General features: G+C 33.9%; 1 protein-coding gene across 1 annotated transcript in view; it reads right to left on the bottom strand.

The window, feature by feature from the left end:
* ranbp3a (RAN binding protein 3a) overlaps positions 1 to 15,250 on the bottom strand; it is a 45,553-nt gene that overhangs the window by 8,990 nt on the left and 21,313 nt on the right. The window contains 9 exon segments of the mRNA XM_056467803.1: positions 1,975 to 2,095; positions 2,172 to 2,296; positions 2,669 to 2,777; positions 2,899 to 2,974; positions 3,073 to 3,167; positions 5,398 to 5,502; positions 9,678 to 9,769; positions 9,855 to 9,947; positions 14,116 to 14,181. Coding sequence (XP_056323778.1) covers positions 1,975 to 2,095; positions 2,172 to 2,296; positions 2,669 to 2,777; positions 2,899 to 2,974; positions 3,073 to 3,167; positions 5,398 to 5,502; positions 9,678 to 9,769; positions 9,855 to 9,947; positions 14,116 to 14,181 — 882 coding nt within the window.

The raw sequence follows: 15,250 nt of genomic DNA, 5'->3' as shown, positions 1-15,250 counted from the left end.
AAAAACAAAGGAGAAGCCGGAAAAAAAGGAGCAAATCATTTTTTCAGCAAACGAGAACATAGTGCCATGTTTAATTATCATCATCACCTTTTGGACTATTATGAACTGGGAATGATGGAATTATTCTATAACAAGAGGTTACATGTGCTGCTGAAGATTAAAGGCACAGATGAGAGGTTTGCACTGACTGTAGGCTATATTTCGTGTTGTTTTTGAACCCAAATAACGACTAAATGTATGTTGTGTGTAGTTTATCTGTAATTGGTAACATATCAGAGACTGTAAGGGTCTGTATGTGTTCATATATGTTGCATTTATTTATTTATGTAGTTGCAGACATTACAGTAGTTAGCACTGTCATTGATCTGCAGTTATAATCAAAATATGTTCATAGAAAGGTTAGTAATGAACATTTATACACAAGTATTTATGTGTATAAAGCATCTGTTTTGTGAGAAGTGCTTCTCATATGATATGTTAACGACCCGTACAACTTTACTGTAGACATTTTCTCGAGCGAAAATGACGTTGACTGAAACTTTGTCGTACACCACGCCCACCAAAAGAGTACTATTGGCACTATTGGTACTATACAAAAGAGTACCATTGGCATGATAAAGGTGACCCGTAATAATCCGTACCGTATCACTCAGTGGAAATGGGCCATTAATACATTAGTCCATTCCTAATGATGTCCACAAAAATATTAAGCACACTGTTTTGTAACTATGATCATGTCATGGTCCTGACTTGACAGTCTTGTCTGTCCTTTCAGTGTTTAATGGTTCCCTGTTTGTCCTGTGCTTGTTTACATTGCTTTGCCTTAATTTGTGTTTGCCATGTGCTTCTCTTGTCTTTCCTCCTTGTTTTCAGTTACGTTGCCCTCTTATTTAGACTCCGTGCAGCGCTGCGCAGACCGATTGAAATCTGTTTTAAAGCGGTGCATGCTGGTTAGAAATTTTGTGACACTGACTGGATTTCTTTATATATCCAGGGTTCCGACTCTAACAATAACAAATTCTGACTTTCCATGATCTAGAAAAACAGGCCACACTTGTGCTTTGCATAATATAAAAATGGTTTTAGCTTGAATATCATTTTGCAGGACCTTAATAGCCACTATGAGACCAACAATGAATCATTTTGATAAATTTAATAGATTTTGGAAAAAAAATTACTTTCTGCTTGTGTGAAAAAAAATGGAGCTGAAAAATGGATATTTTTGTAATAGAGAAACTTACATACGCAGTAAGATTAATGTCTCCGTTTAATATCTTTACAATACTTACAACCCTATGGGGAGATTGGATTGAGTTTACATACCCTATGTGCTTAGATTTTGATAAACTCAATAAACAAAGGACTTCCTGTATGACTCAGGCAGACATTCCAAAGTTTGGGTAAAATTGCGTTTTTATTTTGTTTTGATTTTAAAAAAATTTTGTTATTTACAAATTGTATTTATTTATTATTGATTTTGTTGTTGTTGCAATTCTATGCAAGTGAATTGCAAGAGTCATTTAGACAAAGATATGAGGACCCTTTTATTTTAAGTGTTTATACTTATAATTCAAGCTGTGCTCCTGTATTCCTGTATATGCTAAATGTCTTGACTGTATGCATATTTATTTATTTAAATGGTTGAATAAATAAATAAATAAATAAATAAATACATAAATAAACAAATAAACAAATAAATAAATAAATAAATAAATAAATAAATAAATAAATAAATAAAGAGAAATAGCTTAATTATAACAAGTGTGAAACAAAACAATAAAAATATGGTATAGGAAAAACTACTTTTTGATCAATGGAAATAAATGAAAATCTCTGATATTACATTACTTGTACAAAAAAAATCCATTATATTCCAAAAAAATTGTGGGAATTCATGTATATCCATCATTTCCCACAATAAACAAGCATTAAAACTCAGGCAAATACACATCAAACTATAAAATGCAGCATTACCCAGTCTGGACTGTAAGGTGCCGTCATCAGTGGATGTCTTGTCATTAAGTCTGAGAACTCCACATCCTCTCTCCACCCACGACTGAGACAACATCTCAAACACAAACAACTTACACTGCATCTGAAAACGAAGTAAAGTTCAGTATGATCTCCTCGTGTGTCTTTATGGACGAATCAGCTTTGAGATCTGCTCTTACCTGCAGCACATTGCTCTCAGACTCCTCTCCTGTCCGGACCTCCACTCGCTCTAGCAAACACTTCTGCGGCTTGTGTGCTTCGTGTCTCGCCGCTGACTCCTCCAGAGATTCTTTCATATTATCACCTACAGCAACATAAATTAATCTTCATTAAGTTAAGTGGAAAATAAGTAAAAATTATATATAATGTAAAATATAATGCAAGTATTAGTATGTAAAATGTAATGTAATGCATACTGTACACTCAGCAAATGCTAATGAGTATTTGATACTGCATTGCTTTTCTTGTAAATGTAGTTTTTTTCATGACATTGTTTACAATGATGTCTTTCCAATACTGATTGAGTGATTACATGATTACACAATACATCTGAGTAAGTTCGACTGTTTCTTTAAACATAGGTTATAATGTTCAGTCATCATATTTTGCTATAATAATACAAAAACTATTTATCTCTGCATTTGTCAGTGTGATTGTGATCGGATCTGAAACATACTCTTCTCCACAGTTTGCTCTTGAGTAGATGAAAGCTGGCTGAAAAGGCCCATCTCTGACCCCGACTCTCTAGTGCCTCCTTGTGCATCGGTGGTGAATTTCGGCAGTGCCTGGAAGCATTCGATACGGGTGGGATTGAGTGATAAACAAGACTTGAACATCGGGAACTGTGATCTATAACTTGACTGTATTAAACTATGACACACACACAAAAGGAATTTACTGCTTTACCACAACGCGATCCAACATGTTCTGTCCAAAGACAAACTTCACACTGTTGGCATTGCTGCTGTCAGGTTTTTGTGCGCTATAAGAAACAATATTGATGCCAGAAAACGTTACAAGATTCTGCATGAGGGGATCTGTAAAAAAAGTCTTTAAAAATGAACATTTGAACTGCAATACCTGGAAGTGATGCACTGCAAGAAGTAGTTAGTTTCCTCTGAATTTTCTGTCTGAAGGTCGTCGGGTTTCTGTGAGGAGTCCAAACTGTTTCCCACCTGGAAGAAAATACAATTTACCATTTAATAAAGCAAAACATCAAAACACATGTTTTTTCACATTGCAAACAATGATGTAAATTAAGATTTATTATTATTATTATTATAATTATTATTATAATTATTATTATTATTATTATTATTATTATTATTATTATTATTAAAAGAAATGGGTAATGTGACAATGCAATTTTGATGTTAAAAAATAAAATAAAAACAAAATAGCAATTAAATATTATTGCTAATTACTTTAAGGGAAAAAAAACAGAACATTCAAATCTAAACTAAAACAAAATCTAGTTTAAAATAATAATGAGGATTAAACAGGTCTTTGTATACACAAAGGGCCCAATCATACACCTGGCTCAATAAGGCGCAATACGTGTATGGTGAGATTTGTTGCTATTTTCAGATAAGCGCAACTGTAATATTCAGATTTTGCACCACATTGTTTAAATAGTCATTTAAAAAATCTATTTGCGCCACTTTGTGGACCTTTGGGTGTGCATTTGCATTTGTATAATGTTATTAATATTAGCAATTTTATTTATTGTATGTATGTTTATATTTGTTTTACTAAAAACAAGTTTAGATTTGTCCGCCTGTTGGAATTTGAGATGTATGCATCAACATCTGGGGCATAAGAATAGGATGTGTGTTAAGTTTTTTGACCACACTTTGTTATTATTGTTCAATTATTCGTTTGCTGGAAGGTGGAACTGAGTTTAGAAATAGTTTTGAAACAAATCTTTGCGCTTAACAAACGAAATTAAATATGTCTTCAGTGGAATGTGTATAACACCATTTCCTTATCCACAAAAGTAAAGGAGTTTAGCGTAAAAGTAAAGTGAATAGGCTGAATGGAGGAGACTTGTTCTTTATCCTCGCACTGCAGATGGTCTGTTTAACTGTTTTCTCACTAGTGATGTGTTCAGTTAGACTGTTAAAATAGAGCCCAAAATCTTTGCAGGGTGGCTTGTGATGTGGGTGGGGTTTATATTATAGAATTTTTTTTAGGTTTGCATATGTAACATGGACAAAATATGTAAAATGGAGAATCGTTTATCCTGAAACTTAGTCTTCAATAAAAACTTATTTGCCAAAACAATAATAATAATAATAATAATAATAATAATATTAATAATGATGATGATGATGATGATGATGATGAGTAGGCTCACATGAAATCTGCACATGCAGATTTATGCAGATTTTCAGCACATGATTGAGTCTATTTATTTACGTGTGTAAATGAGTGTAAATTTCTGTTCACTTGATTTATTTATAATACAGTTTGTAAAGTATTATTTTCTGTCTTTTAGTAGATAAATTATATGAGACTTGCTTTGTTGACCAAATAAAAGTATCTAATTGAATTCGCATTGTAAACATTCAATAAAAGTTAAAAAGGTATTATTTTATTTCATATATTAGGTTTTTAGTTACGATAGTCCCAAAATCATTCCGCATAATCTGCAGATTTTTTACAAAATTCTGCACAGAAATAACAAAAAAAACGTCTGCAGATTCTGTCTGGCCTTAATGATGAGCAACATTTGGTAGTACACACTACTGTCCAGAAGTTTGGAGTCAACAAGATTTGTAAATGCTTTTGATTCAAAACAAAATACTGTAGAAGTGTAAAATATTATTCAAATTTTTTTGTTAAAGCTGAAAATTAGCATTCAGGGATATGATCCGAAACCATTCTAATGCAATGATTTGGTCCTCAAGAAACATTTCTTATCTCATTTTCACAGCGGTCAACAGTTGTGCTCCTTAATAATTTTGTGAAAACTGTGATTTTTCTATATTTCTGTGATATATATATATATATATATATATATATATATATATATATATATATATATATATATATATATATATATATATATATATATATATATATATATATATATATATATATACATATATACACTTTTGTAACATTATAAATTAGTCTTTGGTAAAATTAATGCATCTTTGCGAAATTTAAGTATTAATTTCTTTTTAAAAAATAATAATGGATTGCAACTTTAGTGTAGATTTTTAATTAACTTTCACTTTTGTTATGTGGTGACTTCTGAACATAATTCTGATAATAATGCAAACAAAACACTGAAGATTTTCAACATAATTCTTTGAAACTGTCAGTGCTTTTCATGAATTTAACTTTATTACATTGATATATTAAAAGCTTTAAAAAAAATCAATTTTAAATGAGTCAAACCTTTGCTCTATCCCTCATATTCTCTCCAAATACAAAACTGGCATCAATCTGGGCACCGTGTTCCTCTGATTTGTCATCGGTTTCGGGCTTCAAAGTGCTCTTGTCCTTAAAAAACAATGAAAGGTAATTTAAGTTAAAGGTGTGACCAGTCAAACATTTTGTTCAGTTTTCTGCATGCATGTTTCACAATTTCATCTAAAAACACAGGGTCAGCCAAGAAAAACGAAGTTGTTCAGAACAAGATGATAAAGTATTTTCTGGAAGCCATAGCCATGTAAAATAAAACGAAGCTTGTCTGGCTTCTGGACCAGAGCCCGTGCTGCGTTCAAACATGCTTATATTGAAGAAAAACACAGTGTTTAAACATTATAGTGGCCCATAAAAGTATGTGGACACATAATCCACGAATAAAAATATATGAACATTTTAAATATACATACACAATAAAATATCAAATAAAGTGGGATTTAATTGAAATTAATAAGAGTACACATTTTTCAAGCAAAATGTTTTGCAAAACAATGCAATATATATAATGCAATATATATATGTATATATTTATCTAAGTATATATATATATCTATATATATATATATATCTATATATATATATATATCTATATATATATATATATATATATATATATATATATATATATATATATATATATATATATATATAATTATAACAAGTATATATATATTTTACTATTATTATAACTATTATATTATTATTTACTATTATATTTTACTATTTATAAAAAAATGTTTTATAATGTTGTTAAATATGCATTTACATTTTAATTTAGGTGTACTCATTTTTAAACTAAGATTTTAAGTTTTGTTAGATTAGCTTTTGCACTGACTAATCTAATGTATAGTTGCAGTCAGTATTATTAGCCCCCTTTTGAATTTTGTTTTCTTTTTAAAATATTTCCCAAATGTACCTGAACAAGGAAATTTTCACAGTATGTCTGATAATATATTTTCTTCTGGAGAAAGTCTTATTTGTTTTATTTCGGCTAGAATAAAAACAGTATTTAATTTTTTAAAACTCATTTTAAGGTCAAAATTTTCAGCCCCTTTAAGCTATATATGTTTTTGATAGTCTACAGAACAAACCATCGTTAAATGTCACTTTAAGCTGTATAGAAGTGTCTTGAAAAATATCAAGTAAAATATTATTTACTGTCATCATGGCAAAGATAAAATAAATCAGTTATTAGAAATGAGTTATTAAAACTATTATGATTAGAAATGTGTTGAAAAAAATCATCTCTTTGTTAAACAGAAATTGGGGAAAAAAATAAACAGGGCTAATAATTCAGGGGGGCTAATAATTCTGACTTAAACTGTATATTATTGTGCAGCATCAAAAAATGCACTCATCTGTCCTTTTTTTTTTTTTTAAACACACTATGGCCTCTAATTTAATTATCTAAGCGCAAACTCTAAAGCGCATGGCGCAAAAGCATTAAGGGCTTGTCCGAATCCACTTTTGCCATTTTAAGGACAGAAAAATACGTTCTACGCCCTGGGCCATGGTCGAAAGGCTGATTTATACTTGACGCGTTCACTAGTTTGCTTGAGTGCGTATGACGAATATGATGGCTTCATCGCAGAATTGGTGGAGGTTCGTTTTGGGTGCGCGCAACATGATTTCGGCTGCCGGAGTGCATAAAATTTTTCGAGACTGGAGCGAACGGTTTGCGCGCCACCACATTTCATTTGAATTGAATATGTGTTGAATATGTTTCTTAGAATAGCAACCCACCAACAATGTGCCTTAACACACCTTTTAAGACCAAAACACCCATGAGTCCACGAAGTGACGCAAATGGATTTGCCATAAACAACGTTGCACAAAACATGACAATTACTGTCGCGCTGGTCTGACAATAGCAAAAAAAAAAGCGCCAAACATGTATTGTGCCTTATTGCGCCAAGTGTATGATAGGGCCCAATATTTCCCATTGGAGTGGATTTAGAGTTTTCAGCAACATTTCACACCAACTAAATATGAAAAATGAAAAATCATAACTTTAACTGTGGATTATTTTTAGAATAAAATTTTATGTCTTATCTAATATTCTTTTATACTACTGGCATTTAGTTTAATAATTGAATGCACTTAATTTTTATATTTTATACTTGCATTAAAAAAACAAGTACACTAGTTTTGCTATGGTTAGTTAGTTAGTTAGTTAGTTAGTTAGTTAGTTTAATTGTTTGTTTGTTTATTGTCACATCAGCAACTTATGGCCATTTCATGGCAAGATCAATATAGATAATAACTATAGTTGGGCATAGATTATCTTTTTTTATCTAGATTAATCTAGATAATCTAGATAATCCGTTCTAATCTAGATTAAAACGGCTTATTTGAATACTGCCGATGGCATTCAGAATATGTATGCTACCCAAATAATAATTCTTTGAGAACGAGTTTCTCAAGCCAGGTGGCGCATTAGACCAGGGGCTCATCTCCTGTATCCAAAATGCCTCACAAACTGCTTGAGAAACTGTTCTACTATGATAATTGGTGATGAAAATAAATGATGTTCAATAATATGTACTTGTGTTTACTAACTGTTTATTCAGTTAAACATTAATTTTGAACTGTAGGCCTACATAAGCTCCAAACAGCAATTTCATACTTGCTTTTGATGCTGCTTCTCAATGCCAAGTTCACAGAGCCCTGACAGTGTGTCAAACATTCAGTATGTTTACATGGGCAACAATACTTTAATACGATTTTAATATGAATACTCTGATTAAGAGTCTACCATGTAAACAGAGATTTTTGATTACCTTAATGCTACTAAATTCATAACTGAACTAAACAGAAATGGAATTAAGACATGTGGAGTAAGCATATATTAGTGGCATTACTGAAGTAAACACTGCAATCAAACTATTATCGTCATGTAGGACTTTTCGGACGGACGAACGGACGCACGCACGCACGCACCGCGAAATGTGGACGTTTTTTTTTTCTTTCCATTTGGCAAGCATTATTACATTCTATAACCCTCTCACCAGTCCTTGCTCCTTATTTGCGTAATACCCCAGTTTGTCACAACGGCATGAATGAAATGTTCATGAGTTAAAGTGAAACTGCCGACCTGCAGCTGAAGTCAGGCATCCTGCTGATTTGATTCAGAAGAGCACTTTTTTGTCAGACCACTCACCGGTTCCAAACATCTTCCACTTATGGATGATGGAGACCACTGTGCTCAATGGAACTTTCAAAGCAGCAGAATTTTTTCTGTAACCTTCCCAGCTCTGTGCCTCAAGACAATCCTTTCTCAGAGGTCTACAGACAATTCCTTTGTCTTCATGCTTGTTTTGCGTTTTGACATGCTCCGTCAACCCTGGGACCTTATAGACAGGTGTATACCTTTTCAAATCATGTCCAATCAATTAATGTAGTAAATGAATTTACCACAGGTGAACTCCAATTAAGCTGCTGAAACATCTCAAGTATGATTAGTTGGAAACAGAATGTCTGGACTTTACTAGAACTATGTTAAGCTGCTTTGACACAATCTACATTGTGAAAAGCGCAAAATAAATAAATATGAATTGAATGTACCTGAGCTCAATTTAGAGCTTCACGGCAAAGGCTGTACAAGTGATTTTTCAGGATTTTTATTTTTAATAAATTTCCAACAATTTCAAAAAATTGTTTTTCACATTATCATTATGGGGTATTGTGTGTAGAATTTTAAGGAAATAAATGAATTTAATCCATTTTTGGAATAAGGCTGTAACATAAAAAATGTGGAAAAAGTGAAGTGATATGAATACTCTCCGGATGCACTGTATACTACTTCCCCTTTTGTTAATGTTTGTTTTGTTGTTTGCCATTGCTTTATGGATCTTATTGATTTACATTTTGTTTTTGTCTTCTTGGGTTTCTATTATTTGATTGCGATTAATTTTGAGACCCCCTTGAAAACGAGATGGTTCATCTCAAGGGGTTTATCCTGATAAATAAATGAACAATGAAAAAAAGTTTTTTGGTGATATCTCCTAGCTCTAATTGTGTTTTTGCAATGGTATCAAAATAAATATTGAAAACCATGCAATAATTTTACTGGTATTGGTAGAGACTACTAAAATTGTGGTACTATGACAACAATAAAACTGTTCAACATTATAACATAAAACTGCTATTAATAAGTTCCATCCCAAAAAGCACCTATTAGTTTTTATGTGACAACTTCAAGTAGACAACAGTGCTGTTTGGGACATGGCTTTAAGTGTTTCATATCTTACCAATGGCTCTGAATTATGCTGAGTGCCAGCAGCGGATGCCTCTGAGTGAACTTTACATTCTGTTCCTCCATTTGAACTGTTGCTGCTTATATCTGGTGAAAGAAAAGACTTCAGCTGTCACCTTCTCTGCTTCTCCTTCAGCTTTTCTCTGTGAGTGGATCTTCATCGTGTACTTACTGTTCTGAGGAGGGCTTTTGACCGGAGGGGGCTGCAAGACGGGAGGCCTCAGGATGCTACGCTGGGCTTCTTTGGGTTTTGGACTGGGCACACCTGAAAGAAATCAATCAAATAATATTAACATTAAGAAAGCCTGCACAATATATCCTTTCAGCATCTATATTGCAATGTGTGCATCTTCAATAGTCACATAGTCATCCCAATGCAAAGTATAACCATAACAGAGTGAACGTTTATTATTTGCTTTTGTTTTAAAAGGAACACTCCACCTCTTTTTGATAAAGCCTCTTTTTTAAGTTTCCTAGAGTTCGAACAGTCGACTTGAACCCTTTTTTGAATACATTCAGCCAATTTCTTGTTCTAGCGGGAACACTTTTAGCTTAGCTTAGCATAATGGATTGAAACATATTTCACCATAAGAATTTCATTCACAAAATTTAAAAAACTGTGTTAAAATTAATGCATCTTTGCGCAAATCAAGTATTCATTTCTTTAAAGGTGCTGTATGTAAGTTTTTGACTCTTCTAAAGCATAAAAATGCTATAATATATTTGCAGATATTTAAGAAACATGCTTAGTGAACATTCTTGTTTATCTCAAAAACAATGCTGAAGTCAGATATTCTGCTTTGAAAATGTGCCTTACGCGCCGGAACATCTGTCTTTGTTTTTTGTCATTTAACCCGCCCAATGCCAGTTTAGCCAATTATATATTAGCACCCTGGGTTGCTTTGGTGGAAAAACGCATATTTCGTTCATTCAGTCATTCAGAAATGCTCTTACAGTGTGCATGCATGACCGAAATGCGACCTCCGATGGACAGTAACAGACTCCGAAATGAGATGCAGATTCAGAGTTACACATGAGGTGGCTATTAATTAGCAAGTAATATAAATATTATAAACTTAAACATTAGTTGAGCAGGTTATTAATAATATTAATATTAAGCCTCTTTAACATTATTAAATGCACATGCTAAATCACTAATATGTGTTGGTTTTGAGTCACAGTTTTAAAGTTTAATTTCAAAAGGTTTATTTATTTTCAAGATCTGAAATGAACTATCTGCTGCTGCTAACAGTAATATGGCAATAATGTCACGTAAAATGGCATTCAAACTCACATTATTAGCATCTAACATTGAAGAAACCATATGAGGTGTACCTGAGCTGATCATTTATCCTGTTGTTCACCTGTGAGAAATAGCAGCCTTTTCTAAATAGAAATTTCAGGTGCTGGTTTGAACAAAAACTCTTTTAGTGTAAAAACTATTTCTTCTATCGCGTGCCGTTACTTTTATTTAGAAAGCGGTTTAAATCAGTCTTAAATTAGCCTTTGTGCTGCATTCACACCAGACGCAGACGAAGCATCAAGCACGAGTGATTTACATGTTAAGTCATGCAAAGACGCGAATAGACATCCTGCGGCATGATGCGAGTGAATGAGGCGGTGCATGAAAGCCTCCATCATCCAGGTATAGTTTTCTGGAGGAGTTTATGAACTCACAGAGCTAGTGCACCTGTGAATGGATCTAGTGGACTCAGACATGGCTCCAAAACAAATCAACGCTGTTTATCAACCTTCCTAAAGCACATGAACACAGCTATTCTCTCAATAAAATCCATGTTAGCCATTAAACAACAAAGGTAGACTCACCGGGCAGACAAAAGCCCTGCCCGTGACGCAATTCCGCGTCTATTGTGAAGTGAATTTGACGCACGAATAAAGCGGATTTGACACACGAATGAAGCGAGTAAACTAAAAATGTTCATGCGTGCATTTACGTGCAAACGGCACAATATATTCGCACGTTCTGCTTCTGGCGTGAACACACCATTAGGCTCGACAGTCAGTCGATCTGGAAACCTGCGCTAGCGTGATTCGTCAGAGGAGGAGCCGAGTGAAAATGTGTTTTGATCCAGGGTGCAATACCTAGTTCAACCACTGAATGTCAAACTTACATACTGCACCTTTAAGGCTGAGTCTTCTGTGGTTACATTAATTTTTATCAATATCCTTTTGATTTTTTTATTAAATGCTAATGGTCAAACGCAATTCAATTGATTATGCTAAGCTAATTTAAAAGTGACCCGCCAGAACAAGCTATCTGCAGAATGTATTCAAAAAGGGTTTAAGTCAACTATTTAATCCTAGGAGACTTGTAAAAATTAGACTTTTTCCAAAAATGGTGGAGTGTTTCTTTAAAGAGAGTTTACAGCATTATGGCACAAAAATGACAGCATTTGTAGCTTTAATAAAAATGGTTTTATGAATTATTGATATAATGAAGACTACACAGTGTTGAGATTTGATATTACATTTGATTATTCAAATACAGTCCCTAAATATTGTTTTACACTCCAGAAAACCATAAAGCGCCATTAATTTCACTTTTATCTTTGCTCTATTGTATGTCTATGATTGCAATTTGTGTATTATTTCAGACATGAGTCACCCGCTATAAAATCACCCCATATCAATCTAAATCATACAGTAGGTCTCAAACTCAATACCTGGAGGGCCGCAGCTCTGCAGGGTTTTGCTCCAACACTAATCAAACACAGCTGATCCAAAGAGTCTCAACACCTTGATTAGTTGCATCAGCTGTGTTAGATTAGGGTTGAAGCAAACTGTGCAGAGCTGCGGCCCTCCAGCAATTGAGCTTGAGACACATGATATAAATGAATGATTTGGTTTCCAAATAAGCGGTTCAAGTCATCCGGTGAAATTGAATTGATTTCGCAATACATAATCGCAGAAAACAAATATGATTTGCCCAATATCATGCAGCAACACCAATACGTCCATTATAAAAACTGTAATGTGCAATTAAACTCTAAGTAAACATATTTAAAGGTACAGTATGTAAGTTTGACACACAGTGGTTGAACTAGGTATTGCACTCTTGGTTGAAAAACACACGCAAGCGCAGGTTGCCAGATTGAGGACACCAAGTGGAGTGTGCCTGACTGTTGAGCCTAAAGGCTGATTTAAGTTGTGCTCTAAATAAAGCAATGGCACGAGATAAAATTATTTTTCCCATATTAAAATAAGTTTTTCACTAATCAACACCTGAAATATATATTTTAGAATCGGCTTCTATTTCTTGCAGCTGAACAACAGGACAAACTGACAATGACCACCTCAGGTACACCCCATGTACTTTATTCAGTGTTAAATGCTAATGATGTGAGTTTGAATGCCCTTTACATTAAATTTATTGCCATACCACTGAAAGCAGCAGCAGATAATAAAATAATAATAAGAAAATAAAATAAACTGTTTGAAATGTAAATTTACAACTGTGACTCAAAACCAACACATATCAGTGATTCAGCATCTACATTTAATAATGTTAAGAGGTTTAATATGTATTAATAAGATTATAAACCTTACCATTTTGTAAGTGAGTGCATATTCTGTGCTTCTGAATGCTGCATTAAAATTTCTGTCGTGTTTCGTCTGATGCAAACAGCTGAGTTGCTTATCACTGCAAATCTCGTCACATAGCGTGTTGTTAGAATATGGGTTACAATTGTAACCTGCTCATCTAATGTTACGTTTGTAATATTTTTATTATTTGCTAATTAATAACTACCTCATGTGGAATTCTGAATCTGCATCTCATTTCAGACTCTGCAATTGTCCACTGGAGGTCGCATTTCGGTCACGGGCACATGCTTTGAGAGCCTTCCTGACTGAATGAATGAATAAAATACGCTGCTTTCCACAAAGGCAACCTGGGGTGCTGATATTTAACTGGGCTAACTGGCATTGGGTGAATTAAAGGTACCAAAACAAAGACAGACGTTCCAGCACACTCACATTTTCAAAGCAGAATATCTGACTTCAGCATTGTTCTTCAGATAAACAAGAATGTTCACTTAGCATGTTTCTTAAATATCTGCAAACATATTATGATATTTTATGCTTTAGAAGAGTCAAAAACTATACAGCACCTTTAACCTAAATATTGACTGAATAGTATAATCATATTATTACTGACATAATCACTCATAAATTAATTACAATTTATTCTGGTGTACGTTTACTTTCAACTACGCAGATTCATAATCAGACCCCTGGTGACAGAAACGCATCGGTCAACCCTGTCAGGACCTCTGATGTTCTCTGGGTCAGAAGGATCACAGTGTGAATGTGAGTGCTTGGAGTCGTGTAAATAAACAAGCTTATGAAAACACCACAATTGGACATTAATCAACACGCTGTACAAAACAGCAGATGTTCCAAGACTGACTCACCAGCACTCGGAGCCTGGCCGTGGATCAGAGTCGGGGGCTTCAGGCGAAACCCCACAGTCTTCTCTTCTAATCAAAAAAAGTAAAGTAGAGAAAACAAGACTGGTCAATTTGATCGGAATTCAAACGCATACTACTTTCAGACAATTACATAATGTGCAAATATTTGTCCTGGTAAACTTTCAAAACATTCTTTACAAGTCTGTACATTTGATGATGCTCATACGGTGGCTGAGAGAGCTTAACCAAAGTTCCTTTAAGGAAAGTCATTTCACTCAGCGGCCATCTTTGAAATGTCTCTCGGGCATTCTGTTTGAATGGGGAAACATCAATTCTCCAAAATTGATTGCCAAGTTTATGATTAAATTTCATATTAGGAATCAACAAAAAATTAAACAACAACTGTCTTTTAGGTTCATTTCTAAGTATTGGAATCACTCAAAATCTGCAAAAATTTACGTCTGTTCTGAGCCTCTCCCCTGAGAATCGTCAGTCTATAGTAATCGATGATTGGCTCCTGTACTAGAAGGTGGGGCTTCATTCGCCATATTGACCGTGTCCCCATTCAAAATTACACAAGTCACACGTCTTGTTTATTTTATAGTCTTTGGCTTAACGCACAGAAACATGCAAATTAAGGAAAACGACTTCATCAGTTGACAGCACACGTGTTGTAAGCATAGACTGTAAAAGATATAGACGTAGTATCCGTGACGTCACCCATTGGTTTCTGAAGGGCGCAAATGAAGCTACAAGTGAGCGTGGCCAACCGGTACCAGTTTGTTCGCGAGCGACATCACTCCAACCAGGGGTAACCAAATAAAGGCAAGAAGTGGAGCAACAGACGCCTGCTAGTATTTTGCTTAGACAGGCTTTTCTTAGGGAGAAATGCTTAATACTTCATTACCTGTGACTCGTTTGGTGTTCTGACCACATGTGCTTGGTTATATACTAGATCAATAAAGTGTTTAGTCTTTTAAAAACACTGTTGTATACATTAAACCACTAAACATTGTTCTTATGATGCTTTTCTACAGGAGGAAAACGCAAATTACTTCCAAATACTTCAGATATAATCTGTGTTAGTAAACGCAAGACTTTTATGAAATCCAGGCATAACACTGTATGACAACGCTTC

The sequence above is a fragment of the Danio aesculapii genome, chromosome 11, assembly GCF_903798145.1.
Source record: "Danio aesculapii chromosome 11, fDanAes4.1, whole genome shotgun sequence".
In the NCBI taxonomy this organism is placed as follows: domain Eukaryota; kingdom Metazoa; phylum Chordata; class Actinopteri; order Cypriniformes; family Danionidae; genus Danio; species Danio aesculapii.
The sequence above is the reverse complement of the archived record's forward strand: the minus strand, read 5'-3'. Positions and strand labels throughout refer to the sequence as shown.